We start from the raw sequence: 17,173 nt of genomic DNA, 5'->3' as shown, positions 1-17,173 counted from the left end.
CACTATCCTAATCTCCTTCCCCAATGACTCTTAAGCCTCAACTGCCTTCTGTTATCTGTGCTTTTGTGACTGTAAATCAATCCTTTGCCTTTTATCAAAAAAAACTAAGTATGTTATTTATGTACACTGTTGCCATATTCTGTATTTACTTGGTGTTTGCTCCTTGGAATGAAACTTCCCTAGTGTTATTTTCATTCTTGAAAGTAATATATAAAATTTAAAGCTTGAAAATAAATCTCAAATCATCAGAACCCAAATTTCCTGAATCAATGCTGAAAGGCAATGTGGTTCATATTTTTCTCAAAATGCACTATCACACCCTAAAAATAGCCCAATCTGTCAGAAGTATTCATATTTTTCTTACTAGACACTTACGAATTATTAACAAAAATAAGTCATCAGAAGGAATTTCAAAGACTACAATTTGGTTTATTGAATGCACCTTAACTGGCTCATCCTCCATGGCAGAGTAATGACAAATTTCCTTCAGGTAAAAGAACCCTTGAGTTAGATGAAACAGTGACCGAGTTAACAGGCACAGAGTTAAAATTAACTCAGAAAGACTTGAAAGTAGCAGTGTGAAGGAGTCCGCCTAGCCTAGGCAGTGCGAACCATGCCCAAACACCTCACAGCCTGCCATCAGGCACAACAGAAACAAACTCGCACAGGAATGTGCCGGGGAAAGGATTTGTCTGACAAGAGAAAGACTTCCATGTCGGGAGCCAAATACCACTATCTTCCCAAGGCTTAAGCCTACAAAATGCCAAATGATTACTGTGCATATGTGGAAACTTTTTTTCTAAGGAAACAAAAGTATTTTAATGAATCATTGGATATTTGGAAACAGCTTTTTTTTTTTTTTTCTACTGGCTATCTTTTCTAAATGCAATGATTCTTTCATCCCGAGAGACATGGTTAGAGCCTGTAAGAAAGGACCACTAGCCCATAGTCAATGTTTCAAAACTATAAAGCCCATAAAGCAGTGTGTTACTCTTTGATCCTATTTTTCCGAATTTACTTGAATAACAGATTTTTTTTTTTTTTTTTTTTCCGGTACGCGGGCCTCTCACTGTTGTGGCCTCTCCCGTTGCGGAGGACAGGCTCCGGACGCACAGGCTCAGCGGCCATGGCTCACGGGCCCAGCCGCTCCGCAGCATGTGGGATCCTCCCAGACCAGGGCACGAACCCGTGTTCCCTGCATCGGCAGGTGGACTCTCAACCACTGCGCCACCAGGGAAGCCCGAATAACAGATTTTTAAATCTATCCCAGAAAGACTTGAAGTTTTGGTCCTTGGCCTATTTGGAGGAGGAGGAATCAGGTTGCGGGAAGGTGGGTCAGGATAAGGAAGATAGTTCACAGACCTTTGATATATTTTATTTCACTAACTGTCACACATACACAAATATTTTGTCCAAATAATTATTCTCAATGTATATATGCAAAAACTGATTTACTTGGCCACATCATCTAACTAGTAAATGGCAAGGATGGGATTAGAACCTATTTCTGTCTGTAAACAAAGCATCTGCCAAGAAAACAGACTAAAGAAAATGAGTCTCTATATAATATTTAGTTTAACTGTATAAACAAATAGAAGCCCACAGTCAGCGTGGCATCATATGCTAACTAAAGAAAGTCTAAAGTTATTTATAACACTTAAACACTAGGGATGTAAACATATCAAAGATATGGCTATTAAATAATGCAGTGCTCTTCAAAATATGTGTATATCTAGATGAACCTGCCCTTCTATATCTAGAAATGTGTTGTCCCCTTGGCAAGTCAGATACAAAATACAATTTTTCTGGAAATCCTATTTTGGAAATGTGAGTGGAGCCAATTTACTAGACACACTCAGACCTCGAGATTCTGTGTTTGTTTGCTTTTTTTGTTTGTTTTTTATTTTTCTTAACAGTAGGAGGAGCAAACCAAAAATAATATTAGCTATTTTTGAGCACACCTGCCACTCAATGATTCTGGTCATTATCAAAAAAAAAAATCAAACCCATCCCCTCAAAGGATGAAATTTTTCCAGTTTTGAGGATGTTAAAAAAAATGTGCCACAGGCTGAGAATTTCAAAATTTGCATTCCCAAAATGTTTTAAGCAATGATCGCATCATGAGGGTATGTGTTCTCTCTCAAACTGACTGCTTTGAATGAAACAACAGTTTCTGATATATAAATTTCTGGTATGTTTACATAATCCTATTACTAGATTTAGGGTATGATTTCACTTTTTAAAATTTATCTGTTAGTCATCGAATTGCCAGTTAATTCTTATTTTGTGTCAGTCATTGTGCAAAGGCTCGGAGGCACAAAAATGAAAGTCATAGCAGTTGAGAGAGGCTTGTAAGGAAAATGGTAAAGAAAGAGAACCTCCAGGTTTATCCACATGGCTAATTGTCTAATTTCTCCAAGTAGCTAATATTCAAAAATTTTTAAATGAGAAAAGTAAGAGGGTAACACTAGGTGAATTACTAATTGCTTTTGTTGCTTCTAAAGAAGCCCAGATGGAAAGGGAACACAGTAGAAAGAGAACTGGAATGATTAAGGGGATTTGACCAAAACCAGTCCATGAATCTGGGTAAGGCACCGAAACCATTGGCCCTCAGCTTTCTCTTCTGAAGATGAGGAATTCTGACTTCATTATCTCAGAGGTCTCGTCCAACTCTGTAGGCTAATAAGCAACATGCTGGAGCTCTAGACAAACTCACACTTAATTTTATTTCTTACGTTGGCTGCCTTTTCTGATTTTGCAGGACACTGGTCAAAAAAACCCTACAGATCATTGAAGACTAATTCATTTTCAGACATAGGTCATCTAGCCCAATTCCTAGGAACGAGTTTGGGTACTTCCTTTAGCTATCTTCACAGTAACCAGAAAGGAGGTATCCTTCAAATATCCCCACCCCATCCCCCAAGGACAAGTGTTTTTGCACACTAAAACAACATAGTTTTAAGAGGAAAGGACACCTGTTCGGTTTAGGCCCTTCTTCCTTTCTTTTCTTTCCTTTTTCTTTCTTTTTTTTTTTTTCTCTACTGAAGTATGAGACAAGTGAAAAATAGTTCAGTTATCCCGGTTCAGACCATACTTGTAAATTACTGAAATAAATCTGGTATCCACTGAAATATCTCTAAATATGGCATTCATGACTTGCTTCTAGCAACAGACGTTTGGGTCTAATGGTTCAAGTCACTATTAGGGTCTTCCTAAATGAATAGTTAAAGCAGAAAACCAGCTGCTGAAAGACGTGCTTTTTAAAAGAGTCAGTGCAAAGTTTTGACCAAAATTATTTCCTCCACTATCTCTGCCAGAGTCTGAAATTCAAGTATTGGAGAGTTTTTGTTTCTTGAATGAAAATGTTTTTCTAGAGACAATACCTTAAATTGTTATGTATTACCAGATGTATCAGTTTTGAGATTTCTTTTTAAAGCCAGTTGGAAATAGGGCTGATGGGAATGGGATTCAAGTTAAGTGGCCAGGTTTTAGAATGGCAGTCACTTAACTCTCGAGTTTGCTTTAGAATCCGTGTTAGGCATCTTGCGCATAATATTTTTAGTCTTATTGACAATCCCCTTTGCACAGAAAAACACAAGACAGAAATGTACATACTGCCCAACCGGGTCAACACAGAATCTCTTCTGTAGTTGTCCAAGGAAGCACCATGCAGGATCGTTCTACCCACTGATCCCCCTCATTTCCACTGTTATGAGTCATGTCCCCATCATCTCCAACTCTGTGAGATGTGAGACTTTACCAAGCGCTAAGTGAAGTAGGACTTCCTTGCGTTGAGTGAAAATATCCTTCACTTAAATTTGCACAGAATACTTCCTTGTCCCGGCATTTGGTTTTTCTGGTGAATGTAGCCTCAATGCACGTGATTTTATGGATTTCAAGCCTGCCCTTACTATCCGTATTGTAATCTCCATTCTGGTTGACTGCCAGAGACAACAGTTCAGTTTAGTTATTTCAAAGTTTAATTTTCCTTCTAGCTTTGAATTTTCTGGCTGGAAAGTTATTGGGAGCATAAAGCTCTGGGGCACTTGAAGCTTCTAAGTCTCTACAGTCAAGTTACTTTGTGTAGTTTGGAATCAGAGGGGCTGTTCTCTCTCAAAGAAGTCCTGTATGAATTCTTATAAATCTACCTAAGTCCTTGCTTACAGTTGCAAGAAAATTATATCCTCCAACTTAAATAAGTGGACTGTGTATTGAAACTATTTAGAATGTAATTGTATGTTTTCCTCTTAATAAATCTAAACTTATGTTGGAACAGCAATGATATATGAGGCACTTAAAGCTGACTGTTAATACCACTTCCTGCATATTATTTTCAAATAAATACATGTTCATTTGCTAAGTGGATATTCTGCTTCATCAGCAAAGGATGCAACACGGATAGCAAAAGTCATTAGCATAATACAAATGCTTGCAAAACAACTTTGGAATGCCTAAACTAAAAACGTACACTACCAAGGACTTGGAAAGAATTTCAAGCTCCAAGGCCAAAGAATCTACTGCATATTAATCTTCTTTATCAAGAAGTTGATTTGGAGCACTAAAGACAGAAATAAGCTTATTGTGCAATAGCAAAAAAAAAAAAAAATCTTGGGAGACGGCATGGTATGGTGGAAAGATGCTCTGCTGGGGAGCAGGGCATCCAGTGGTCCTAATTTTGTCACCAATTAGCTTTGAAATCTTTAGCCAGGCATTTCAGCCCTATAAACATGCATTTCCCCATCTGTAAAAGGAGGGGTTGAAGTATGTTTTCCCAGGGCTTTTTCCTAACAAACAGAATCTCAGATTTTAGGACCTAACCAAGGTGGCAGAGTCCAGAGAAAGAGTTCGAAAAACTCCTTACAAAGTTAGAACTGAAGTTCTGCCTCCCAAGACTTTTAATTCTCTTAAGTGAAAGCATGCATGCATATTCACCCAGCTGTCACCCTTGAAGAGAGCAGTGTCAATATGCTCTAACTTATATGAAGCCCAAAGTGTGATTGTTAAAAACTCCTATGCACAATTAGAGAATGGGCGATTGTTCTCTGCTTTCACCACCTCACCTAAGAACTCACCCAGTTCTGAAAGCTTTGCTTTAAGTATCTCCCTAATGTTAACATTATGAAAATATGGGGGGAGGGGGATTTTAGACGACAGATTGTCTGCATTTAAGATGAGGAATCTATGGGGTATGAAGGGAATTTATGATTGTTTCCCTCAATTTTTCCTGACACGTATTTTGAATTTATTTTCTCTTTTTTCCTACTGTCACTGTTGGGATACAAACGCATTCCTTTCTGTACACGTTCTGCAGTGTCATCATGCCTCTGGAGCACGTGCTGAGAGACTAAGTCGAGAGTTCTCCTGAGGAGTTGGTAGGGACTGATGCATTCAAGCAATGAAGAGATGGTGGGCACAGGGACCAGAGACCTTAGATCCCTTAGCAAATCCTGGCTCTATAAAGCACACTGTTAGATTTACGCACAGCCACGCAATTTCTAGGAATTAACATCAGGGACTCTAAAACTGACTCTTTAGGTATATTTACATTTTACTTTTATTCACTTAGCCTACTGCATGCTTAAGTAACACACTGCAATGCAGCCTGATGTATACACAGTTCACTGTTTTTAAGGTACTAACCTATTACCCACCTATGATTTATAATATGTTCAATTAAAAAATGAAACAAAATTCCAAGTGCCTTTTACACTTGTAATTACACAAAATCACGTCGTGCTTTTAGGTGGAAAGCTGCGAATACATGTGCCTGGAGCATTAAGTTCTACTATTTAAAAAAGAACTTCTGCTATATAATCATGCATTAAGAGGAAAATATACCTATGTTTAAAAATCTATCATAATAAACCACTATGAGATAATAATTTACAAGGACTATAGAGCTATATGGACTTGAGGAAAAAATCAGTTCAAAGATACACTACAGTAATTGAAAATACAGAAGTGATACAAAACTTTAATGCTCTCTTTTCTAACATTTTCTAAATGACCATTAAACTTTGTAACTCTATCACTTTTTCTGCTTCCTGTCCTCAACAAGTCAATTTTTCAAATACAGTAGGACTCGTAGCCCTTGTTTTTGTCTCCCAGGCAAGATGCTATTAGGGGTCACTTCCCACGTACGGAGAAAACAATCTTCATGGATAATAATGATAAAACCTTATGGAATGCAAAAACAACCAAAATATGTATTCTCAGATGACTACGTTGGGGCCAAGTCAATATTAGTCCCACTTCACCCACGCACCACATAGTCTAAAACTGCTGTCAGCCTGATAAGAATTTCCTGATTTACTCTGTTTTCCAACAGAAAATATAGGGCATCAAAATAAACCCCTGACAGTAAAAGTACAGTAGTTACACTCCTGTCTTTTTATTTTGCTATAGCCAGTTATATAGTCAAATAGTTGCTTTACCTGACAAAAAAGCAATCTCCAACAAGCCAGTGCAGTAAAAGCAACATGAAAATTTCAAGCACACTTCTCAACTAAGTTCTTCAGTTCAACTCAGCCTAACATCTACTTAAACAATATCTACAGAAGCTCAAAGGATAGCAGAAATTGATCACTATTTACAAATAGGTACCACTCATCGAGGTGGACAATTCAGGTGAAAAAGAAAGCTCATTTTTTGGTTTGTTGACGGTCTTAGCAAAAGAATGCAATTTGGCAACTGAGTTTCGGGGCAACTGCAGAAGTTAGGTAAGGTATTGGAGTTATTTTTTTTTTATTGAAAGCTAAATCTCATGACTAGTTATTTATAATTTTTCTGATACCGAATTTTATTTTCTAGCTCAAAAAAGTATTCCAATTCTAACCCCCACTAGCGATTCGTATTTGAATGGAACTATTTTCACAACTCTGGAAAATAAAACCTTATTCACAACTATTCTGCTAAAGTTATTTTTGAAGGGGAAAAATACCTTTCTGAATGTTTAGTAAAGTTTGAGGCTGTTGCTCGTCCACATTCCAATTGATAATTTAAGGCCTCTACAGTCTCTGAGATGGAAGAAAGTAAAGAAGAAAAGGGTGGTTCATCTGGGACACAGTGTTCATAAAACACAGAAAATTGATATCCAGCGTCTCTTTGCATCACTTGCCTGACTTGGACTTAAATGGTTTCCTCCATTACTTATAGCTTTTATATTAAAACCAAAGAAAAAGGGCATAACCAAAATAAAATGTTTTAACCTGTCACCCTTGTTCACAAATTACAAAATGTTTTCCCATCCCCCTCCCTAAAAGTAATCTTGCTTTGAAATGCTGAAGATGATGAAGAAAAAAAAAAAAAAAAAAGATAGCTAGAAAGTGGGACTCCTTCCTCTTTTGCCCTAGTTGTCCTGGTTAAGCTCATAGTGTTCAGCAGATAAATCTAGAGTACGTACTCTTCCAGAATCAGCTGAATTTCAGTCCCTAAATTCTAAACAGAAGTTATAATTTCTTTCCAAAGAGTAGCACAATAAATCTAGTAAAGAGACAGGGGTAGAGGAAATAAATTAAATGGCCAGATTAATTAAAGAGCCAAACCCTGAAGACCGCAATAAAATATATGTTTTTTAAGAAACTAAAAAAAAAAAAAAAATGTCAATCAATAAATTCTGTGGACGTTAGTTTCGGAACCATATCTAGATCCCTGATAGGTGTCTCTACCTCAGAGTATGCATATTTTTTTAAGTCTCACTAAATCAACCCACCCTAATTCCCAGAGTCTCAGGACCCTATTTTGGTACAGCCCCTGGCCACATGCTCACATATGTGTTTTATGTAGCGCTAACTAAGCCTTGACACACTGCGGGCGAACAGGGAGGAACGCCCAGTGATACCTAGTGCTTAATTCCCCAGAACCCCACTCTCCCTTCTAAAGGAACTTTATCATCTCCCTAGTTCCTGAATCCTTTTTATCCAACAGCATTCAGTCACTCTTGGCATGGTGGAGACCCAGCATCCATCCAGTGACCCAAGGTTACCTCTTAGCTGGGAAAGGAAAGGGTTCTTCTGTCCAACAGACTGAACCATAACATCTCTGTGCTTTGATGGAATTAAAAATGAATGAGGAATTTGGGGAATAATCCCTGTCACCTAAGTATGGAAGATGACAGACTTTGCAGAGAACTTCTAGTAACATTGGACAGATATTACACGAGACCCAAGTTCCACCATAAAAGTTCCAGAAAAGTCATTCCATGGGCTCACTGTCCAGGTAGCCTCCCCTATGTCAGTGACACATTTCATCCTCCTAATGAAGAAAACCCTGAAACACTCCACCGTTTCAAAGGAAACAAAAGATTTGGTTTAAAGGAAGTTTACTCACATACTCCTAAGACAGATGCCCTTGGTGAGCTTCAGAGAACTGAGCCCTAAGAGCTAGGGTGGCTATGAGGAATAGCTTCTGAGCCGGTGACAAGAGCTCACTGAAGCCCCCAGCCAGGTAATGCCTCGCTTGGAATCCCCACCCGTCCACCTGGCAGCTCGTCCTTCCCGAAGCCTCGTCTCTTCTCTTCTGATGGCTTTCTGTTCAAGGGCGCTCCCGCAAGTCTCAGAGCATCCTCCGCGCCACCCGTCCCAGAGGGACGTCTTGGGAGCCCCAGACCGATACTCTCGCTGCCCCTCGCCCCCGCCCCCGGCAGGCTGCCCGGTCGGTGACTCACCTGCTGGCCAGGTTGGGGCGCCGGATGGTAATAGGCTGTGGGGCAGGTTGCAGCTGCCACGGGGTTGGGCAGATACTGGGGCGCTCCATACGGCTGGGGGTGATACATCACCTCCGCACAACTCATGGCAGCCGGGGCAGCGGCGGCCCCGGAGCTGCGGCCGCTGCTCTACGCGCTCGTGCGACAGGCGCCGCCGCAGCTGCCGCCTCTGTCGCAGCCCCAGCTGCTACTGTGGCGAAGGCGGGTCCTCGGCGGCCGTGGGCTCCGCGCGGGGCGCGGGCTCGGGAGGGGTTGGCAATCGGCGGTGGCCCATGCGCGGTCACCCTCATCTTCAGCCCCTCCGGGTGTCCCCTGGCCTGCGCTTATATAGCGACTCGGGGACGCATTGGCCCGCCGCGCGTTGGGAGCATGGCAGTGCGGGGCGAGGGCGAGGGCAGCGGCGCCCACGGCAGCGCCAGCCGCAGCCGCAGCCCCGGCCGGGGTCGGACAGACCTGGGGAACCGGGCTCTGGTTTGCATATACACAATGCACGCCCGGGGCTCGTCCTATCACCGGCGCTCCCGGCTGGGCGAGGACCGGGAGGCGGGGGCAGAGTGAGGGGGCCGGCAGGGGAGGAGGGGGAGCATCTCGCCTCTCCCGGCTCTGACGCGGAGCTCCGCGAAGTTCCTCCAACTCGGTCGGTGGCGGGCCGGTCGCCCAGCAGGGGGACCCCGGGGAGGGCCGGCCGCGGATTGGAGAAAAGTTGCAAGCTCTCTCCGCCTCCCGGCAGTGGGGTGGTGGTGGGAGGGAAGGAATGGTATGCGAGAGGTTCCACGCCCTGAAAGCTCCGCGGGTTCCCACCCCATCTCCTGTCACCTGGGCGCTGGGGCGAGGGCTTCCCAGCCCCAAGGAGCTTTTACAAGGAACACCAAACTAGAGGCCAAGGCTACAGGAAGGCCAAGTGCACTAGGAGGTAAAACAGAGCAGGCGCAAAATGAGCTGGAATTGGTTCCTACATTTAATATAACCGTAAGTGAAAGTTAACTTCATTGCAAGCGCGCACGTGCCAAGAATGCGACGCGGTTTTCCGTCAGCAATCTCCGCTTTAAGTTAACACCTTCATGGTATGACCCCCTTGCGGGACGTCAACCTCTTCTGGCTTTTTCAGCCCGGTTTCCATAGAGCAACAGACAGTGACAGTCGATTAAACCCATCCAGCTATTATTTAAAGGTTTATTTGCACGTGGTTTACAATCCTCTCGGAAATGAAAAGTTCGTTCCTAGGAATATAATTGGATATCAATATAATGAGGTAAAGCAGAAAAGATTTATACTTATTTTATAAATAAGCAAACTCTCTGACCAAGGGTCTCTCTCTCTCCCTATATATGACACAGAACAATCTCTTTTGTTTTCACAGAGACTATCCTTTGAGGAGAAGTTAATCTAGATGTTAAACGTTCTGATGTTGTTAGTGGACAGGCTTGCGTTCCCCCTAAAATTCACGTGTTGAAGCCAAACCCCCATTGAGACTGTATATGGAGACAAAACCTATCAGAAGGTAATTAAGGTTAAATGAGGTCATAAAGATGGGGCCCTAATCTAGGACTGGTGTCTTTGAGGAAGAGACGCCACAGATCTGTCTGCTTTGGCACAGAGGAAAAGCCTTGTGACACCCAGTGAGAAGCCTCAGTCTACAAGCCAGGAAGAGAGGCCTCACCAGAAATTAACTCTGAGGGTACTTTGATCTTGGATTTTTAGCCTCCAGAACTGTGACAAAATAATTTCTGTGTTTAAGCCACCCAGCCTGTGGTATATTGTTATGGCGGCCCTAGCAGACTAATGCAGATGCAGAGTACTAATATATTGTTCGTATTGTTAATCTTTATATGAATGTGTATGTGGCTATGTATAAACACACAGACACACAAATATATAAATGCATATACGCTCACACATGCCCTCACTCATACACTCAAACATACAGACTATAGTAATTGGATAGGAACTCTTGGCTACTCACAGCAGCTCCTATTCACTCACTCATTCTTTCATCCACTGAAAATTAAAAAAATATATTTATTAAGAGCTTTCACAGTTTAGACTTTGTACTCTTTGTAATGGAGGAGTATTCCAATCAGTAAGAGACATACAAGTTTATTTAAAATGATTTTTACTGCCTTTTCACAAGTTGACAACCACTGGTCATACTCATTGTCTGTGTTCCAGATTCATCTATTCTGTTTCTGTCTGGATGGCTCCACATAGATATACATTAGGAACCTCAGTCGTAGTAGCACTAATATTTTCCCCATAGCCCCAACCCGATCCTCCTCTTTTAATCCCCATTTCAGGTATTGAAACTCCCACCCTAGTTGCTGAGCTGGAAATCTGGGAATCATCCAACATCACAGTCCCCACATTTGGTCTTGGAGTCCATTTCATCCACACTTTTACCTTCCTAGTGACTCCACTCATCTCCTTATCTCTGCTGCTGTGATCCTTAGTTCACTCAGCATCTCTCACCCAGAATCCCGCAAGAGGCACCTACCTGATTTCCAGGCCCCAACTTCAACCCTCTTCTGATCCACTTTTCACGATTTGTCCTTCTATTCTTTTCCAGCCCAGCCCCTGCAAATCCAACAAAGTAATGTTGCTTGACCCTCTTTTAAAAAAATTTCCCAGCAGCTCTCCACAGTCCACAGTCCCAACTCTTTAACATTCAAATTTTGGCCCCTACCTATGTCACCATCTCCTCCAACTGTCCATTCAGCCATTTGAATTGAGACCTCCCTTTCTAGGAAGAAGCGTGGTCGCTTAACACCACTAACTTCATCTTCAGATAATTTAATATATCTGTAACTGATTATTTTTTTGTACAATTATGTGCTCAATATGTCTCCTCCACTAGATAATTGCTGAGACCATTTATATCTTGTACATCTAACATTTAAAAGGTGTTCAGGCTATATTTGTTGACTTAGAAAATAAAGGCAGAACTAGATCCAACATGTTCATACCCCAATTTCTGTATCTCCCCTGTGCCCCGTAGAGCCTCTATCTAGTATGCTGCAAATATTTACTGTATGACAAAGATGTAGTTCTCAGATCCTAGTAAGTCATGGACTCAAAAGTCTGGAGGTATTTGGCAAAATCTTTCTATAATGCAATATCTTTGTTTTGATACCTCCCTTCATTTCCATATTGCAGCGATGGAAGAAAATGAGAAAATGAAGATAAATTCTGCCCAGACAGAATTAGAATCTAGAAGAAGCATAGACAGAGCAGAAGGAGAAAATAACCCGTCAAAGGGTGGAGTCTTTGTTTGCTCATTAATAAAAAGTAGGATCATTCCTGTTAAGGAGAGCTAATTTGGAGTTCTGATAGGAGAACAGATGTGCCTTACTTCCCCCCGGTAGATATTTAGGGTTTTAGAATAGAAAAGAATCACAAAGATCACCTAGTCTAAAACATCTTCTTTCAAAGGTAAGCAAACAAGTGGTCAGATTAGAATCTCCTAGGGACATGGAGGCAGAACTAAAACCAAAGTGTCCAGGTTTCTGGACTCTTAGTTCAGTTCTTTATCACCCACAGTAATATTTATAAACAAACACATATGTAAATCTACATGCATGCATACATTATATGTGGGTGTGCATACGTGTACCTATTCGTGCATATCCATCTATGCATATAAGAAGAGGTTTTAGGTGAGATTATCCTTTGGCGAACCTTGAGTTGTGGAAAAGGAGTGAGGGGAAATGTGGGTCGATTATATTTGACAATAGTTAATCACCCACACCAGAGAATTTGATCTAACCACTGGTGTACTCATTTTCATATCTGTCACGCAGAGGTGGGTGTCACAATTACTTGGAATAACTCAGTGGTGGGATGGAACTTGATAATTTGCACTTCTGAGCTCAAGTTCCTTAAAAATTACTCATTTACCTTCTTTTTCTTCTCTCAGTCTCCACCACTGATCTTCTGGTTGAGTGATGTGGAGCTCAAGCCTACCCATCCAGTGCTTATCCTCCTACGCTTTTCTATCCCAGCCACCGTAGTTTTAATAGAATACTTAGATGACCTTAAATGTTCCCAACTCTTCTGAGTCAGAAGTTTACAGTCACTATATTTTTGGGCTCACCCACCAACTTTCCCAGAATATTTTCCAGCTGGAATTTAGTGGGGTGAACTCCCCAGGCCAGTTTTTTTTTGTTTTTGTTTTTGTTTGTTTGTTTGTTTGTTTTTGCGGTTCGCGGGCCTCTCACTGTTGTGGCCTCTCCCATTGCGGAGCACAGGCTCCGGACGCGCAGGCTCAGCGACCATGGCTCACGGGCCCAGCCGCTCTGTGGCATGTGGGATCTTCCCGGACCGGGGCACGAATCCGCGTCCCCTGCATCGGCAGGCGGACTCTCAACCACTGCTCCACCAGGGAAGCCCCCCATGCCAGTTTTACTTGGAGGGGTAACTTGAAGTAGATTTTCCCAATATTTCTTGGGGTAAGATAGGGCAAAGAGGGGGGCAGCTTTTTGTTTTTGAGAGATGACAACCATGCTTGTCTTTAACTTAGGGTCTTAGTGTAAGAGAACACATGGAACCTGCAGTGCCTGTGTTGGACATCTCAGCATGTGTATCCAAACTCTCTTCCCAGGCCACCAAACAGCTGATTCTTGGCCAGCACTCTGGCCAGCTGATAACGCAGCCTGCTCTAGGAATTACTGCTCTGAGCAAGTGGACTTGGTTCATCTGCTCAGAAAATTCCCAAGTCTTGAGTACATACACATGGTTGTTGTAGGCAGAATAATGCCTATGAATATGTTTATTGTATAACAAAAGAGAGTTAACATTGCAGATAGAATTAAGGCTACTAATGAGTAGGGTTTAAGATAGAAAAATTATCCCCGATTATCTGGGTGAGCCCAGTGTGTGTAATCGCAAGGGTCCTTTTAAGAGGGGAGACAGGAAGCAGAAGAGTCAGTGTCATATTGATGTGAAGTGAAAACGACTCTCCAGCCATCACTGACTTGGAAGATGGAAAGGAACCACAAGCCAAGAAGTACAGGCAGCCTCTAGAAGCTAGAAAACGCACGGAGTGGGCTCACCTAGAACCTCCAGAAGGAATGCAGCCCGGCCAACAACACCATTTTGGACTTCAGACCTCCAAAACTGTAAGATAATAAATTTGCATCGCTTTAAGTCATTGAGTTTGTGGTGATTTGTTATAGCAGCAATAGGAAACGAATCAACAATTTAGTGGGGGAAGGGGTGCTAGAAGGGAGAACTTGGGTGAGCATGTCCCCCTTTGCCCTACAGATTCCTTGGAGGAGAGGCACAATAGGAGGAGAACCAGTGAGAGGTTCTCTGAAGCTCAGAGGCCAGGGAGGGACTCTGGCTGCCTGGATCTAAGAGTGATTCTAATACTACTAATGGAATAGACGGAAAAACAGAAGGTCAAAACTCACATGCAAAGCAGTAAAACCACTTTTGGCAGTTGTCATTTAGGATCACCTGCCTTCAGTGGGCCCTCCTCAATGCCCAGCAACTTTACTGTGTTCCTCTGGCATGCTTACCCCCATCCTCTTGTGACTACTGTCTCCTGTCTTCTCCACCATTCTCAAATCCCGCAAAACCACTTTCTCCACTTTCTACTTTTCTACTCACTCTTCCACCCGTATGCAATCAGATTTCTGCCTCATCACCCCACCAAAATGTATTAAGGTCACCAGTAATGGTCATGTTAACAAGTTCAAAGTCTGTCTTTAACTTCATCCTAACTGATGCTTTGTAAATTCTGACACTGTGGATTAATCCCTCCTTCAAATTACCTCTTCTCTTGACATCCTATCATGACGTCCCTCTTTGCTAATCTGTCTCCTTACACTTTGGCTACGCTTTCTGTTTCCTTTATCAAATCCCCCTCTACTTAAACTCTAAATATAGAGCTCCTTAGTCTTTTCCTGGGCCTTTTTCTCATCTTACTCTATCCTCTCATCCTAAGAGATCTCATCCATCTTCACATCACTTCTATATGCAAGTAACTTACAAAAATTAGCATCCAGCCCAGAGTCCAAGACTTACAGATTGGAGCTATATCTTATATGAGGTCCTAAAGTTAATAAATAAAGCAAATGAAACCATGCATGGTCCAAATTATTATTGACAATTTCTTCAAAGCCCCACAATGAACTGGATCACATATACTGTGTCTCAGTAAGTGCGACACAGACAATTTAACCTCCAGCATTGAAAAGACTGCCTTTTCTTGGGTTGACAACCAGGTGAAAAATTGGTCCATGTTTCAGAGCCATATCTTTTTTTAAAATACACTAATCTTCAAATGCTAAAATCATACTCAAATTGGCAAGATATATGCATAATGTAAGAGAGTCATGTGGGGATTTAGACTCAAGGAATAATAGATTCATATCTCCCATCTTACTCTTAACTCTGGGCTAGTTCTACTAAGTTTTAACACACTGGTGAAGACAATGCTTCTTTATCATAAATTCTCTCTTCCCCTCTCTTTCTCTTTCTCTCCTTCTCTCTCTCTTCTCTCTCTGCCTCTGCCAGCTTACCTCCACAGCCTCCTATCCATTTTCTCCTGTCCACTCTGCAAATTTGTTCCAGCACATGTCATGCATCCACTTGCTTCAGTCCAATGAACCCTCTTCCTCAGTCTTTGTATGCACTATTTACTTGGAAAATTCTTCCCCCTACTTGGTCTGTTTACTGTCTTAGGGCTCAGCTTAAACATGTTTCCTCAAAGACACTTTCAAATTTAAAGTACACCCCAGTTCTGCCCCCACTACTCTCTCAAAAACATCCTGCCCACACCCCCTTCCTAGTATTTATCCTATCTTGAAATATAGGCTTTTTCTTAACCTTTTATTTCTGTCTCCTCATTATGGTCCATGAAGGGATAAAGTATATATGTTTTATTCATACTCATTACTATATCATACTTATTCAATGAAGTAATGATTTTATGCTTTATTAAAGGATAATTTCCTTTTGGGTTCAACATGGTCACAGTTGTAGGGATAGGCTTTGTTTAAAGGTAGATGTTTTGCCGCCCAAAATGTAGGTTATAGACTTGTTAGGTGATTTAAAACATGTGTCTTATGAGAGGATGAAGAATAATGAAGGAGGGTTATATGGATCCGGTGTTTATGATTTTTCTGTTTTCATGGGCAAGGTGATGATAAAGGGAACTCACATTTTATGAGCATCTGCAATGGACCAGGCATTTACACTGATTCCTTTTCTCTCACTCATTTAATTTTCACAATAATCCCATGAAGTAGTTGGTATTACCATTTTAGATATGAAAAAGCTAAGGGTCAGAGAAATTAAATATTTTAAAGATCACCTAGCTGGTGAGTGGCTGAGCCAGGATTTGACCCCAGGTCTGATTCCAAAACACTTGTATTTTTAAAAATAGTATTATCATACCATATATTATATAATAATTACTGAGCACTAAGTCTAATGAAATGGACTACGTATATATTTAACTTCATGTGTTTGTGTGAAAGAGTTTTAAAGATAGTTTCGCCAAGGAATTGATAAGCCTCATAAAAATTTCTTAGATCAATTATTTGTCTAGTGGGTCAATTTAATTAAAATTTCCTGCTGAGCCTAAGTTTCTGTCTTTAAGAACTAGTTTGGAAAGAAGTGGATAGGGAGCTCCTGAAAATTCTCAAGTTCAGTGGAAAAACTGATTGCTAGGGATCACAGAAGTAGCTTCAAAATTTTCTCATTGGGTAGAATTGAGAAGTTCTTTTCTCAAAAGTACTTCCATGTTTAATTTTTTCTCTTCTATTCGGTTCCTTTCGTAATCTATTAAAAATTGAATAGCATCAGATTTGTGGTTAACAGAGGCAGGGGTTGTGGTAGGTGGGATTAGATGAAGGTGGTCAAAAGGTACAAACTCCCAGTTATAAGATAATTAAGTACTAGCAATGTAATGTACAACGTTCTAAAGATGATTGACACTGTTGTACATTATCTATGAAAGTTGTTAAGATAGTAAATCCTAAGAGGTCTCATCACAAGGAAAGCATTTTTTTCCAATTTCTTTAATGCCATACCTATATGAGATCATGGATGTTCACTAAACCTACCGTGGTAATCATTTCATGCTGTACGTAAGTCATATCATTACATTGTACACTTTAAACTTATACAGTTTTTTAATCATTTTTTAAATTGAAGTATAGTGCATTTACAATGTTGTGCTAGTTTCAGGTGTACAGTAAAGTGATTCAGTTATATATATATATATATATATATATATATATATATATATATATTCTTTTTTTACATTCATTACAAAACATTCAGTATGGTTCCCTGTGCTATACAGTAGGTCCTTTTTGTTGGTTATCTAATTCTGTATATAGTAGTGTGTATATTTTAATCCCAAACTCCTAATTTATTCCTGCCCCCTCCCCTTTGGTAAACATAAGGTTGTTTCCTATGTCTTTGAGTCTATTTTTCACATATGAGTGATATCATATGATATTT

General features: G+C 40.9%; 1 protein-coding gene across 7 annotated transcripts in view; it reads right to left on the bottom strand.

Moving 5' to 3' along the window:
* VGLL3 (vestigial like family member 3) overlaps nucleotides 1-9,377 on the bottom strand; it is a 47,462-nt gene extending 38,085 nt beyond the window's left edge. For 2 of the 7 annotated variants that reach the window (XM_032629712.1, XM_032629714.1), the window contains exon 1: nucleotides 8,666-9,284. In XM_032629712.1, the coding sequence (XP_032485603.1) occupies nucleotides 8,666-8,791 (126 nt within the window). In that variant the 5' untranslated portion in view covers nucleotides 8,792-9,284. Of the gene's footprint in view, nucleotides 1-8,328; nucleotides 8,645-8,665 lie in introns of those variants that run through there. The other 5 variants (XM_032629711.1, XM_032629710.1, XM_032629709.1 and 2 more) reach the window with 5 other exon arrangements.
* Nucleotides 9,378-17,173: the final 7,796 nt, after the last annotated feature.

This window comes from Phocoena sinus, chromosome 4 (assembly GCF_008692025.1).
Source record: "Phocoena sinus isolate mPhoSin1 chromosome 4, mPhoSin1.pri, whole genome shotgun sequence".
In the NCBI taxonomy this organism is placed as follows: domain Eukaryota; kingdom Metazoa; phylum Chordata; class Mammalia; order Artiodactyla; family Phocoenidae; genus Phocoena; species Phocoena sinus.
This window is presented reverse-complemented; position numbering and strand designations above follow the sequence as displayed.